Source organism: Podarcis tiliguerta, assembly GCF_965153285.1.
Source record: "Podarcis tiliguerta genome assembly, chromosome: 17".
Classification (NCBI taxonomy): Eukaryota; Metazoa; Chordata; class Lepidosauria; order Squamata; family Lacertidae; genus Podarcis; species Podarcis tiliguerta.
The window spans coordinates 33859971-33874580 of NC_139550.1; the positions used below are offsets into that span (position 1 = coordinate 33859971).

A 14610-nucleotide genomic window follows, 5' to 3' on the forward strand; every position below is an offset into this window, starting at 1 on the left:
GAAGCAAGCCCATAGGGAACTTCATCTTGCGAAGCAACTCAAAAAACGAAAAACTCTTTCGTCTTGCGAGTTTTTCGTCTTGCGAGGTACCACTGTACTAGGAATGTGGAACTTAACAGTTAGAATAATATATATATAACAACATTGGCCTTAAATTATCATCTGTTTGACCATCCCAGGCCAGTCATTCTTCAAAGGAAGAATACTCCACTGTTGAGGGGTGTTGTTTTTGCTACAACTGGTTCCTGTCTTCTCTATCTTCTCTTCTGCTTTGTTGGGAGCAATTCTTTATACACACTCTTGCCTCTCTTGTGCCTTATTTATCACAATCTTTCCAAGAGTTTTATACAGACCCTAAATGTACTAGTAAGGGCCAAACTAGACATGACGGCAGTACTTCAATCCTGTTTTAAAGCACTGCCCAGAGGTCATCCTTTGCTATCCTGACGGCTTGCCCAGGATGATTGGCTGTGATTTTACCAATGGGCGTTAGTGACAGGTGAGGTTACCTTGATAGCTGAGGATCTCTCTCTAGTTTTCAGAATGAAATACCTAGCAGAGTTTGCAAACGCAACACCCTCTGTCCTGGGAGATGGCAGGGAAATAGTTTTCACCCAGTTTGCCATGTATCAGACAAAACACCAGAGCTATGGATTGCCTGAATCTGAATCATCCTTATAGTGCCAAGTTGCTCTCCTGGAGAACTTGTCTCTGCACTATCTTGTTGAAGGGGGTCTGTTAGCCTCTGCCTGTGATGATCTGCTTGTATATTTTAAAAGAAGGCCAATTCTGACGGGTACCGCACGTCACTCATCCAGGGAGTCAAACCATTTTAGCGCCTTCTCGCTGGATGTGTGCGCGACACACCTCTCGCTCCTATTAGGAGACCGCGCAAGAACGGGACGAAGCGACGCGTCCTACAATGCAAGACAGGCAGCGGCACGAGAGGGCCAACTTTGGCCGGCAGCCCACCTGCCAGACTGGCCGCCGCTCTCCTGCCCAGGCAAGGTGCGCAAAGCACCAAGGGCGCGCCAGGCCGGAGCGCCAGGCCGGCCGAGCAGCGCGCAAGACGCGCACCCTCGCAGGCCTGGCTGCCTGGCGCCAGCTCGGCTCTTCGGGGCCCTTCTGGTTCTCCGAGAGCGCAGAGCAGCGATGCCTCGGCGGGCCTGACGGCGGCCCCTTCCCGCTTCCCTTGGCGGCCGGGGTGAAGCCAGGCGAGGCGGCGTCCTCGGCTGACCCGGGTTCGGGCGAGGGCGGCTCTGGCGCGCCGAGGGGAGGCGCCTCCTCGCCAGGGCCGGAGCTGCTGCCGCGGCCGCCGCTGCTCCAGACGCCGGCGCGGGACGCTCCCTCCAGCGCGCCAGCAGAAGCCAGCAGGCCCGGCGAGGTCCGGCGCAAGGCGAAGGCCCCAGGGGGACGTGGTTCCTGCCCCGCGCCCCGCTTGCGCGCCCCTCTCCGCCCGACCCTCCCGGCTGCGTCGAGGTGAGGCTGGGGGGGGGGCTGCGGGGGAGGCTTGGCAGGCTCAATACATTGAGACAAAGGGGATGGCCGTGCGGGTGGGGGGGGGCGTCCTGGGCTTGTGCGAGAGACGCCCCCCACCCCGGCTGCCCCAATTCTTTCTCCCAGCTCTTTTTCACTCGCCTTCACGCGAAGGTGGCTTGTTGCGGGGCGTCTCTCCGCGCAGGGCCTCAGCCGCTCTCATTCGTGGTTTTAGGTGCCAGCATGGAGAGCCTCTGAGCGCGTGCAGAGTGTATTTCGCGCCCGCCTCCCTGAACGATCAACTACTCCCACCTGTAATCTCTGCGGGGAAGAAAGGGTTTCCCAGGTCAGGAGAGGCGAGGGCTTGCGCGCAGACTTGAGATCAGCCATCACACATGCTCCGTATTTCATGCACACATTTTTTTCCCTTTAAAAAATGGATTTTTTTAACTATGCAGGGTACACAATGAATATTTCTGAAACTGTATGTAAGATCGTTGTAATACTGTTGGGCTTTGGAGGGTCCACCCCCAATGTAAACATGCATAGTGTGTGCTGTTGCGGCTGCACAAGCAATATTGTATTTGGGTATATTATTATTATTAAGGTAAAGGTACCCTTGCCCGTACGGGCCAGTCTTGACAGACTCTAGGGTTGTGCGCCCATCTCACTCAAGAGGCCAGGGGCCAGCGCTGTCCGCAGACACTTCCGGGTCACGTGGCCAGCGTGACATCGCTGCTCTGGCGAGCCAGAGTCGCACACGGAAACGCCGTTTACCTTCCCGCTAGTAAGCGGTCCCTATTTATTTACTTGCACCCAGGAGTGCTTTCAAACTGCTAGGTTGGCAGGCGCTGGGACCGAACGACGGGAGCGCACCCCGCCGCGGGGATTCGAACCGCCGACCTTTTGATCGGCAAGCCCTAGGCACTGAGGCTTTTACCCACAGCGCCACCCGCGTCCTATTATTATTATTATTATTATTATTATTACTGTTCTTGTTCTTGTTCTTGTTTGCCTGTCTGACTGGGCTGTCCCAGATACTCTGGGCAATTCCCAACAGAATATTAAAAACATAATAAAACATCAAACATTAAGAACTTCCCTTCAGTGGGCCCTAAATAGCAGGCGATGCAAGCTGTAGTGCAACAGGTGTTGCCAATGGGCAGGTACCATCCGGACAGGTCTGTGGGGCAGGACTGAACAGAGTGAACAGGGGAGGGGCCTCCCTTACCACATTGTGAAGTACGGTAAGTGAAGCAATGTACATTTCCATCTAAAGGGTATGCGCATGCAAGACAATTACAGTCCTGAGTCTACACTTGCCTGCTTGCCCCACTGGGTGCTCCCCAGCCTCCCACATGACATGGCAAGGGATTCTGGGGCACACCTTGAATTATGTGGGGCAGCAAACTCTCCAGGGTTGGCCTTCACAGTGTTGTGTTTGGATACCTTTGGAGCGCTGCACCTACATACATAGGTGAGATTGTGAGCACAATCCTAACTGTGTCTGCTCAGAAATAAGTCCTGCTGAGTTCCTTGGGGCCTACTCCCAGGTAGGCGAGGTTAGAATTGTCGCCTATGGATGTGCAAGGCTTTGAGGAAGGCTGGCAGTAAGTGTAGTTGCTCTGCTTGTTCCATATAACGGACTTAATATAGGGGGATGTAAGAAATATCTTTCTGTTTGCTCTGTAGTTATATTCCTGACCTTGCACAGAACTCAGTGTAGTTCAAAAGCTTGCATACTTCCGGTATCTCCAAAAGATATGAAGTTTCAGAGCCACCTGTTACAGAACTGGCAATTTGTGAAGATAAAGAGAGCCGTGCGAATTCTTGTATTACGGTAATTATTTAATTTAACCGACACATGACTTTGAACAGCACTATTCCCCCAATAACTATGGCACAGCTAGCTTCTTTTCCTTTCATCCGACTCAAAACTGCTTATTTTCTTTAACGTGCTCAGACAAAACTCTGGTTTCAGCCTCACCTCGACAAGGAAGTGTTGACACCTCCCAGCGATTTGGCTTGGCGGTGGTTTAGCGGCTGTCATTCAAAGCAACCTTTTACCTGTCAAAACAAAGACCTAGAAAGAGAGGTGTATCTTACATAACCAAAAAGTGTGCTTTTTGCACTCCTCGTATAGCAGTTGTGTAGTAGATGTGGGAGGGTGTTTTTTGTTGTTGGGAGTTTTCCTGGTTGGTTTGTTTTTTTCTTGGAACAAACTGCGCGTTCTTCCCAGCCTTCCTCCTTTGGCAGGACGGCACATGCAGTCCTGATCGTGGACTGGAATGTTCCCAGCAACTCGGGTAAATGGGAGTTTTGTGGGAGGGAGGGAGGGAACTGTTATGGCGGAGTGACCTAGTTAACAGCATTGCCTAGAAGAGGGACAGAAGGAAGAAGGGATTTGAGGTCACTGGCTCACTCCTTCAGCCCAGGAAGAGACATACAATGAAATCCTAGGCATGTCTGCTTAGAAGTAAGCCCCATTTGAGCTCAGTGGGACTTAATCCTGAAGCTCCACGCTGAGGAGGGGCTGGAGATGGATTACTTCTTGATTGTTTTGGAATATGATCTCCACCTAAAACAATTGTAATCTGTAGTGGGGGTTGTTTCCTGTTCCGCCACATTTTTTCGTGATGTATTTTTATATACAGGATGTTCTTCTCTTTTTTTAAATAATTTTTTTATTGGCTTTTACACATATTTTCCAGCATAGCATCCTTTCAAATTTTTTGGCTAGCACAGCTAGCACAGCCTTCAACCTTGACTGATGGTTTTCTAAAGTCTTTTTAATTATGCATTTTGTTACTATAATTATTGCTATAAACTCAAATTACCAATACATCTATTCTTAATTCTTTTCACAATAATTTATAAATTACTCCTTACAAAACTTCTTTTAACCCTACAAGCGATGTCAATTGGTTACAATTGCTTTCCAAATATAAGAAAGGACCTCAGGAACAAATTAAGTTCGTAACCAGAGGTACCACTATATATCTGAGTTTCTAACACTGTGCCAGACCAATAAAGAACAGCAAGCATCAGAACACCACTTGCCACCTACAGTCCCAGCTTAAATAATAACAATAATTAATAATAATTTTATTATTTACCGTATACCCCGCCCATTTGGCTGGGTTTCCCCAGCCATTCTGGGTGGCTTGCAGCACATAAAAAATGGTAAAACATTAGACATTAAAAATCACTCCCATGTATGTTGGTGGTACTGCCTTGTATGTATGCAGGGTGTGGGGATCACCCCCCCCAAAAAAATACGTACAGTGGTACCTCAGGTTAAGTACTTAATTTGTTCTGGAGGTCCATTCTTAACCTGAAACTGTTCTTAACCTGAAGCACCGGTGTTATGTACTGAGCTGAATAGGATCCAAAATGCAGCAGTCTGATTGGTCCTAGAACAATGCAGCAGTACGATTGGTCGGCAGGAACCATCCAATCATGCTGCAGATAGAAGTGAATCCACAACCTGATTGGCCTACAGGAGAATTCCGGAATTAGCGAATCATGTGCAGCCCATTGTGTAAATAATGTATATAAGCAGATACTTTGAGGGGACTTTCATTCTTCCTCCTCACCACTATGAGCTGAATAAAGAGCATGAAATCACTTTGCGACTCTGAGTATATTTCAACCACTTTAACTAATGGGGCCTCCTGCTGCTGCTGTGCCGCTGGAGCCAGATTTCTGTTCTCATACTGAAGCAAAGTTATTAACCTGAATCACTATTTCTGGGTTAGCGGAGTCTGTAACCTGAAGCATATGTAACCTGAAGCATATGTAACCTCAGGTACCACTGTATGTGCGAGCCAGGGCAAAGTTTCTATATAAGGAGGAGGAGCTCTAGTTCAGTGGCAGAGCACGTCCTTTGCAGGCACAGAGACCCCAGCCCCATCCCTAGCATTTTCCGGTTGGCTTGGGAAAAGATCCCTGGCTCAAACCTTGGTGAGCTGCTGCCAGTCAGTGTAGACAGTACTGTGCCAGATGGAGCCATGGTCTGACACTGTTTAAGGCAGCTTCCTGTCTTCCATGTATCATCCATCTAGAAAATGCCATTTCCCTCCTGTGGGTCTCAGACGCTGGATTGTCCTTGTTGACAAACAGCCTTGATCTAAAACAACTACAGGCCACGTAACAAAAAACAGGGACCAGACCCAGCAATAAACCCAAATGCCGATTCCATCCCCCTATCCTCTCTGGCAACACCATTAAAAAAAATATTTGGGTAGGACTGCAGCTAAGTGGGAGAGCTCATGCTTTGCATGCCACCCCCAGCATCTCTAGGTAGAACTGGGGGGAAAGACACCGGCCTGCAACCTTGGAGAGCAGCTGCCAATACTGAGCTGCATGGAGCAATTGTCTGATTTGTCTGATGCTCCTGGTGATGTGGCCTTGACTCAACACAAGCTCCACCCCCAAATCAATCTGTTAAATCCCATCCAGACTGCCTTTTGTCCCACATTTCTATTTTCCCCCCAAAATTTTTATTGATTTTCACAAAATTATAAACACACAAACAAACAAATAAACAAACAAACTTTTTTTTGAATTCATTATAAATCTTTTCCCAGAAGTCTTTCACCTTGGGGCTGGTCCACCACATATGATAGAAAGTACCTTCTTTTTCTTTATATTTCCAACACAGATTATCACAGTTATGGTAAATCTTTGCTAATTTAACAGGGGTCAAATACCATCTATACATCATTTTCATTATATTTTCCTTTAACATTGTACATGCAGTGAACTTGACCCCTTTCTTCCACAGCCTTTCCCTTTTGTCCCACATTTCTAGGCACAGGTCCAGGCTTTAAAACACCGTGTCCGAGTAGTGGGTTTTTGTTGTTTTTTTTTTTGTTGTTTTTTTTTTTGTTCCGGCACTTTCCCCAGGAAAACCCACATGTTCCTGCTGAGTCAGAGCAAAGGGCAATTGAGTTTTTTGCAGACCTGTGCTGGAAAAGCGTGGCACAAAAGGAAGTCTGGATGCGCCAAGACTTGCTTCAGATTTTGGCCGTAACCTTAACTTCTGCCTCTGTCCTTTAAAACTTCACCCTTTTTTAACAGTAATACTCAGCGCTTACATTACATTGGCACCCTCTGACCAGTCACATGTGCTCCCTTGTGGTTCTTCTAACAACTACATAAGGTAGACATGGATTTTTATCTCCAGAATGCAGATGGATGAGCTCTTGGCAGGCGCAAGGTTCAAACTGGGGACGTCTTGATTTTGTAGCTCAGGCTCTTAGTATTGTCAAGTATTTCTCCAGCACAGGAAATATTGGTGTGTTTGAACTCCTGCTTGTCAAGTCTCTTTGGGATCTCAGCATCTCTGAAAACAAATCATAAATAGCAGTCTGCCTTATTACATGACTGTTGTAAGGATAAATGTAGATTGCGTAGCTAAAAAGAGCTTTAGGAATGAATAATATTGACATTTCCAGCCTCTTTGGCCCTGCCTTACATATGTGTGGGTTTGTTCGAACACTAAGCAACTTCTTGGCAATGTTAACTCTTGCTGTGATTCTGGGCAACCTGCAGAGGTCATGGTTGGACCTGTGAAAAGGTTCCTTCTGCCCTGAGATCCTCTGTTTTTCCCAGGTGCACACACTGAGAGAAAACAGCCCTAGCTTGCTCTCAACCACTTGCTCTCCTTTCTTCCCACCCCACAGACTTTGAAGGAATGGACCTGCCCCTGGAGGACCCGGCAGCCCAGCCTCAACGGGAGCTTCCGCAGCCGCTTCCACCAGCCCACGTCTGTGAGCTGCGCACTGCGGTGTCCTGCTTTGCCGAGGAGACCGTCTCGCTGCTCTCGGTCAACGGCCTGCTAAGCCACTCCCTGCTCAGAACAGGAGGCAACGCTGGGCCGCAGCAAAGGGAGCCGGGGGGCTCCTCCAGCACGGCAAGGCGCAAGCGGGAATTCACCCCGGACGACAAGAAGGATGACGGCTACTGGGACAAGAGGAAGAAGAACAATGAGGCGGCCAAGCGCTCTCGGGAGAAGCGGCGGGTAAGCGACCTAGCGCTGGAGGGCCGGGTGCTGGCGCTGCTGGAGGAGAACGCCCGCCTGAAGGCGGAGCTCCTGGCCCTCAAGTTCCGCTTCGGCCTGATCCGGGACCCGGCTGAGCCTCACCAGCCCGTGATTGCTCTTGCCACCGAGATCCACCAGCCACCAGCCCCACCCCAGCACTACCCTGTGGCTCCTGAAGCACCCCACTACGCTTGCCCTTTCCGCCCAGAGCCAGCCACCAGCTCTGAGGATTCTGGTTTCTCCACGCCAGGCAGCTCCAGCATGGGCAGCCCTGTCTTTTTTGAGGAGCGCGACAGGGCAGAGGAAGGGGGTGCCTACGACGGGCACTGCCTGGTGCCCGATGCCCCAAGCGAGGGAGCTGACGTGGGTCGGGTTGGCCGCTACGAGTCCGGGGAGAGCATCAAAGGCCTGCCCCACAAGCTGCGCTTCAAAATGGCTGGGGGGGCCGAGGAGACGGGTGGGGAGCAACCTGGACCTTACACGCCATCTCCACCGGTAGGAACCTGGAGGGCCCCAGCTGCACGGGAGGAGCAGGCGAATGGCGCCGGCCCTGTGGGCACAATGGCCTTTGAGAATTGCTGTGAGACGGAGGCTCCCGGCGCCCAGCTGCCCGCCCCACCGGGGCCTGAGTACCAGGCGGAAAACAGCACCTTGCGAAGCCAGCTAGCATCACTTTCAGCTGAAGTGGCTCAGCTGAAAAAGCTCTTCGCTGAACAGATCCTGATCAAAATGAACTGAACTGGGGTGGGCGGGGTGCGAGACTGAAGGGTGGCAACATAGGGGTTAATCTCCCCCTCCCCCAATCTCCAGAACTATATATATAAAAAAAGGGGTATTCTGTGTTTGTATAGAATTTGGCCCTGCGTGGTCAGTTTTCATCTGTTTAAATTAATTCAAGCCACAGCAACAGCCCTCCTTTAGAATATGTGTTCCTCATCACCATGGCCCTGTCTTAGTGACTTTCAAGTTTTCTTACGTTCAGGGAACTTTTATCTTCTATCTGCATGACCTTCTCTTGTCCCCATCCCTTGTGCATTTTGGAAGATTCTGGGAGGTGTTTTAGGTGACAAACACTCAGCTTTTGTGCAGCAAATGCCCATCTGTGTTGAGGAAGTTCGAGGAGTGGGGCATGGCAATCTCTCCTTCCAAGAATTTCATCAGCCCTTGCCTGTCTTTTCATTTGAGGAACCTCAATAAGCTTCCAGGGTTCTGGAGAACAGAGTTTGGGAGACACTGTACTGTTCAAGCATGAGAGTGACCAACCCAATGCATCTCAATTAGTCCTGACTCCCTGGAGGACAGCTAGTTGTTTCCTCAACCACAATGGGGGTCCCATCTGGACCATACACTTCAAAAGAATCCTGGGAACTGGAAGAGGGATGGATTTTTAAACCACTTGGGGAACTGTAGATCTGCTTTAAGTGATTATTGCATCCCTGTTTGGTGGTGGTGGGTATTTTTGCTAGGTTGGGAAACTGAAGTAGACCAGGTGAGTGCCCAGAGGTCTGTGGGAGTTGATGTCCCTTTCAGAAACTGCCAGGCCAAGAACCTGACCTGGTGAATGAATGAGAGGAAATGGACTGAAGGTCTGGGTCGAAGGAGAGGCACCCAATGGGACAACGATTCCATTCCTCATACCTTTCCTGCCTCTTTCATTGCTCTGCCTAGTGCTGCCTGGAAGCCAAACCCTCTGACTGTGGACACTTTGCGATGGAGGACAGGCACTTTGCACATGCTTAAAACAACTCTCCTTTTGATTCTTTGATCATGCTTCAGTGTGGAACCTCGCCTCTGAGAACGTTCAGATTTTGGTTGATTTTGACCGTCTACTTTTTAAACTAATCGTTTTGGTGATTTTAATAAATCTGTGTATTGCCATGATCTAATAATGAGCTCGTTTTTTGAGGAAAAAATGCAACTTTTAATAATAAGCAAAAGTTACCACACAGCTGTAGAAGGGAAGACTGTTTCGCTTTTTCACTCCTTGTCGCAGCAAACGCCAGAATCAAAAGAGGCTCCTGAAATAAACACAACAGGAAATAAGCATAAGAACTCGTGGCCTTCCTGAGGCCTATTGGCCCCTGTCAATTAACCTAAGTATTTCCCTCAGTATTCTGAAAAAGTAATATTCAGAAGTGGGGGGGGGGGGGTAGGGGAGCGCGCTCAGACACGGAGTTTTAAATCACGGACAGTGCCTGGAAAGAACAGCAGAAAGGTGAATGGGGATAAGTACTTCCATTTTTGGTTCTTAAATTCCACAGAAGTAGCAGGGAATGCCTTGCACATGAAAATTGCGGCCCAGCTTGCTCCCTGTCCTGTTTCCTGCTTTGCCCTCCAGTGTTTGTGTAGGAAGTACTGAAAAATGTGATCTCCCAGCTGCAGAGTAAATTTCCTATGATCACGCTGCTACGTACACAGGCCAAGTTTGCATTAGAGGAGTGCCAACTGGATTTTCTGCTTTTGGGGTCAAACTGGATGTGACTTCAAGCACATTTTAAAATCATTGCTTGCAGCAGGCCTAGCCCCAAGTTAACCCTTTCCCTCCCGTGCCATTCCCCCCAGTAATAATTTGCTATGCACACAGTCTGTTTTGTCCTAAGTTGTTAAACCAAGATCAGTGTAAATAGCGTTTGGGGGGGGGGTGTCAGTGGAAAGATGACATGGGGGGAGGAACATGCCCACTCCCTTAAACCAATCCATGTAAAAGGTCTGGCATAGGCAAGATCCTGGGCAATAAGAAATGGCAGGTGCATTAAAGGCCACCAGCAGCCTCCACAGGTGGTAGTGGCAGGAGACTGGGCAAGCTTCTTCTACTTCATCTTCATCATCAATTTCATTTCCATACCACACTCTATTTTTAAGGGGGGAAAAACCTCAAAGCGGTTTACAACCTAAATTAAAACATCAAATAGAACAATCCAGAATAAAACATTGCGGGGGGTGGGGGTGGGGAGACTAATGAAAAGTATACATACAAAGCAGCTCAATTAACAGGAAATTAAAATATTGTCCCAAAGATTTCAACATAAAACATTTGCAAAGGAGGTCAACTGCAGAATACTGTACACATTTAGCGGAGTAAAGTTACCGTACTTTTCCATGAATAACCCCCCCCCCCCGTATATAACACACCCACTATTAAAGAAAATGGGCCAGAGTTGTGGAGCTTTTTTGGGGGTGGGGGATGGGGAATGCAAAATCAAATCAAATATCTTTAGTACGGTCAATGACCAGCAAGGGTGGGGAATGCAGTAAATCACTAACCCGGTGGTTACAATCACTTGCACTACTTGCTGAACTGTATTAAAGTTGATTAGTCAGAGAAAAGCAAAAATTAATATAACGGGTGACACCTGTTCACTTCTCCACCAATTCCTTTTTAAAATACACATTTATGTTGTGGTATATTGATATGCTGTTGACTCCCAAAGTAGGTAACCAAGTATTCAGGCATAGAATTGGCTCCAGTTCTAAAACGGGTTAGGAACCGTCACACCTCCCAACACTCATTAGATGAAAATAAGGACATTTCTCACTCCCACACAACTTACCACCCTCGACTCTGTATTTTTTGTTCCCACCCCCGACTCCTGCAGAGCATTTCCTATCGGAAGGAGGGTGAAAGCCCCCACAACTACACCTCCTCCACCATCCTGAGAAAATCCCTTAATCCCGATTTGATTTGATTTTTGCTAGAGTTGCAAAAAGAAAAACACACACCAAGAATTTGTTTGTTTAAATCAAGACTCCTTGTGCTCCACTCCCCCTTTCTTCTTGCCCAGGGCGACTCTGTCTTTTGTCTACGCAGTTGTACCTCGGTTCCTGAACGCCTTGAGAGTCAAACGTAAGGTTACCAGATTTTATTGTATTTTTCCAAAACAGTTAATTGGTTAAATTATTTTAAGAACTACGATTTGGAAAACCGTTAAAAGGACATGCAATGAAATTCAACCAAGGGGAAGCGGGGAAGTCACTTAACAAAGTTAATAAGTATAATTTTCAATAAAGCTATGATTTATGTTTGTTTGTCTTATGTGTTTGTTTGTTTATAATATTGTGAAAACCAATAAAAATTGAATAAACAAACAAACAAACAAATATTCACCTGAAATCCCACAGGTCACATATTCAAGGCCCACCACCTGTAGGCTTCAGCCCTGATTCATGCAAGGAAACGCCAATGTATTACCCATTAGTGCCAAAGAAGAGGAATTATTTGGCAACATTAGTGTAAGAGAAGGTGTCAGAGAATAGGAACGCCCAACCCCATCAACAAAGAATTAGGGAGGAAGCCCCACTGGTAATGCCTGGATATCCTTTCTGTGCAAGCATACGCTTTATTTATCACTGTCTGCCATTCTGAAAAATAGAAAAGTCAGGTACGACAGCAGACAAGACCTGCAACTTTCCTTCAGGATGGATTTCAGTGCAGGCAAATCCTTTAGGAATCAGAAGCTGGAGCCTCCTGGACCCACACAGACGCCTTCTAAGGAGGGCCACCTGATCCTCTCCCATTTGCCAAGCATGAGGCAAAATGGTATCTACTGCAACAGAAGCTGCTAAGAGACCACTTTAGGGATTCTGGGTGGAGAAACCGGCCTGAGACTCCCTTTACCAAACTAGTTGCTGACTAGTTTACAGAAAGGGTGCCGCCATGAGAATTTCCAGCAGAGGGCACAGGAGTCAGCAAACGTTTACTGAGCCCTGCTTCACGGATCTTTTCTTTATAAGGTTGGGAAATGTGGCAGTTCCTAGTTCTGTAAAAATCAGAAGCCTGCAGCCCAATATTTGCCTGTTTGACCCGTATGTGAACCTCAAGCCCCACCTTTTGCATTAAGTCCTTTTGACACACAACCCACTCATTCCCATGCCCTTCTGTAACACAGCCTGTAATGAGGCACTTTGCAAATAAAACAACGGCATATAGCTTCGCTGCTTTACCCCCCCCCCCCCGCTTCCCCAGTGGAAAATTTACGTATTTTTCGCTCTATAACACACACCCGACCATAACACGCACGTAGTTTTTAGAGGAGGAAAACAAGAAAAAAAATATTCTAAACTTAACAGTGGATGTATGATTTTTGTGGTTCATGCTATGGCCACAGACATGTGATCTGACAGTGAGTTTGGGGTAGCCCAATGCAAAAATCCTGAGGATCCATGTGGATCCATGCTTTGTAACCACGTTTTTGCACCACTGCGGCCCCAGGCAACAGTGGGTGCGTGATTTTTTTGGTGCAAGCTGTAGCCATGGACATGCTATGTGATCTGATGGTGAATTTGGGGTGACCCAGTGCAAAAATCCTGAGGATCCATGTGGATCCGTGTTTTGTAACCACGTTTTAAGTGGGGAGGGAAGGAAAAGCACTCAAGGGACAAGGAGCACGCCTGGGGTGGGTGGAGAAGGATGCTGCTAATAATGAAGAAGAGGGGTTTAAGGGGAGAAGAAGCACGTGTGGGGTGGGTGAGAAGGATGCTGCTAATAATGAAGAAGAGGGGTTTAAGGGGAGAAGAAGCACGCGTGGGGTGGGTGAGAAGGATGCTGCTAATAATGCAGAAGAGGGATTTAAGGGGAGAAGGCTCCTCTCCTCTCCCACTTTGCTCCTTTAAAGCAAGCAGGGGTTGGACTAAATGACCCTTGTGGTCCCAACTCTAAGATTCTATGATTTGTGGTTTGCTAGCCTGCAGTATGTAATAGCTGAAGAGTGATGGCAGATAGGGAGACTTCATTACAAGATACCCCACAAACCCCTATTTGTTTCCCCAAATTACTAGTGGCAAGGGGGGCCTTTGCAGGTGTCAAGTGTGTGTGTGTGTGTGTGTGTGTGTGTGTGTGTGCAAGGGCACTGTGCTGCCCATGAGCGCTTTGTTTGGGATCCCAAATCTGGGATGTTCCTCTCTTCCTTGAATTTTTAGCTTCCATTTAAAGAGAAAGGAAGTGCTGGAAGCTCGAGGAGGCAGAGGGTACATTGATACATGTATGGTGGGGTTGTGGAAAAGTTAAAAAATTCTGGGGGATTGTTCATGAGGAAATAAAAAAGATGCTCAGAATTAATTTAGAGGAAAAACCAGAGGCATATTTACTGAGTATAATAGGTAAAGATAGGAAATTATTATTCTTATACGCGACAGCTGCAGCAAGGCTACTCCTTGCACAAAACTGGAAAGGGAAATATATACCCACAAAGGATGACTGGATAAATAAACTAACTGAATTTATAGAATTGGCAAGATTAACTGCAGTAATAAGGTACCAATCAAACCAGAAAGTAAAAATACAATGGAAATGGTTTGAAGATTATATTTCCAAGTACCGTACTGCTCAAAAACTAACATGTTGATATGTTTGGATTAATGTTTGTAAAGCTGGTTAAAAAAAATAAAATAGTAAGTTAAAAGAGTTAAGAAATATAAATTTAGATAAAAATTGCAATGTGAAATATTATAATATATAGGAGGGTGGGGGACGGTGGAGGGAAGTCACAAGGGTGTTTTAATGTCTGTAATTTAGGGTGGTAGGGTAATATGGATTTTGTTTCGTGTCTATGTGTTTGTTTGTAAATAAAATTTTCTAATAAAAAAAGAAAGAAAACAAATTCTTCAGCCTATTTACTAACAAAATTATACAGATGAAATGAGCAGTGTTCTGCTCAGCTGATCAGTCAGAAGTCAAGCCTTCCTCAGTCCTCAGAGCTCTTTCCTGCCACTGAATACAAAGGCATTAGTCTGATTGACAAGCAAGGAAGGGACTTCCTGCTTCATTTTCCTCCAGGGCCTGATCCATTATTTAGGCAGGCTGTGACGGCCGATTGGAAGGTGCCAAAAAGAAGCCAGTGGTCAAATATTTCATTCATGATTGCATGGGAGCCACCGTTCGGATTTTCTAGTTCAGGCACCCAAACCTATTGGTCTGCCATTTCCTTGTGCTGACCAATGAAGAAGAGAGTAGCATATCTTCATTTCCCTTCTATTTCTCTGAAAATTATAGCAGCCATTTTGCTCTAATTGGCTAGGGTGGCATTTGTTTTCCTGCTTGTTGGGATGGGCACTAATCTCCCTGGCAGGGCTCATTGCATTTATTTTTCCAG

At 47.1% G+C, this 14610-nt stretch overlaps 1 protein-coding gene across 1 annotated transcript; it reads left to right on the plus strand.

Annotated features, from left to right (window-relative positions):
- Positions 1 to 1296: 1296 nt before the first annotated feature.
- On the plus strand, positions 1297 to 9403 carry LOC310667665 (uncharacterized protein). The gene is made up of 2 exons (XM_083420481.1): positions 1297 to 1479; positions 7164 to 9403. Exon 2 carries the CDS (start codon positions 7175 to 7177, stop codon positions 8258 to 8260), a length of 1086 nt encoding a protein of 361 aa, XP_083276607.1. The 5' UTR covers positions 1297 to 1479; positions 7164 to 7174; the 3' UTR covers positions 8261 to 9403.
- Positions 9404 to 14610: the final 5207 nt, after the last annotated feature.

Excerpts from the sequence above, each read along its gene's own strand:
- LOC310667665 (XM_083420481.1), top strand. The coding sequence starts at position 7,175 with ATGGACCTGCCCCTGGAGGACCCGGCAGCCCAGCCTCAACGGGAGCTT.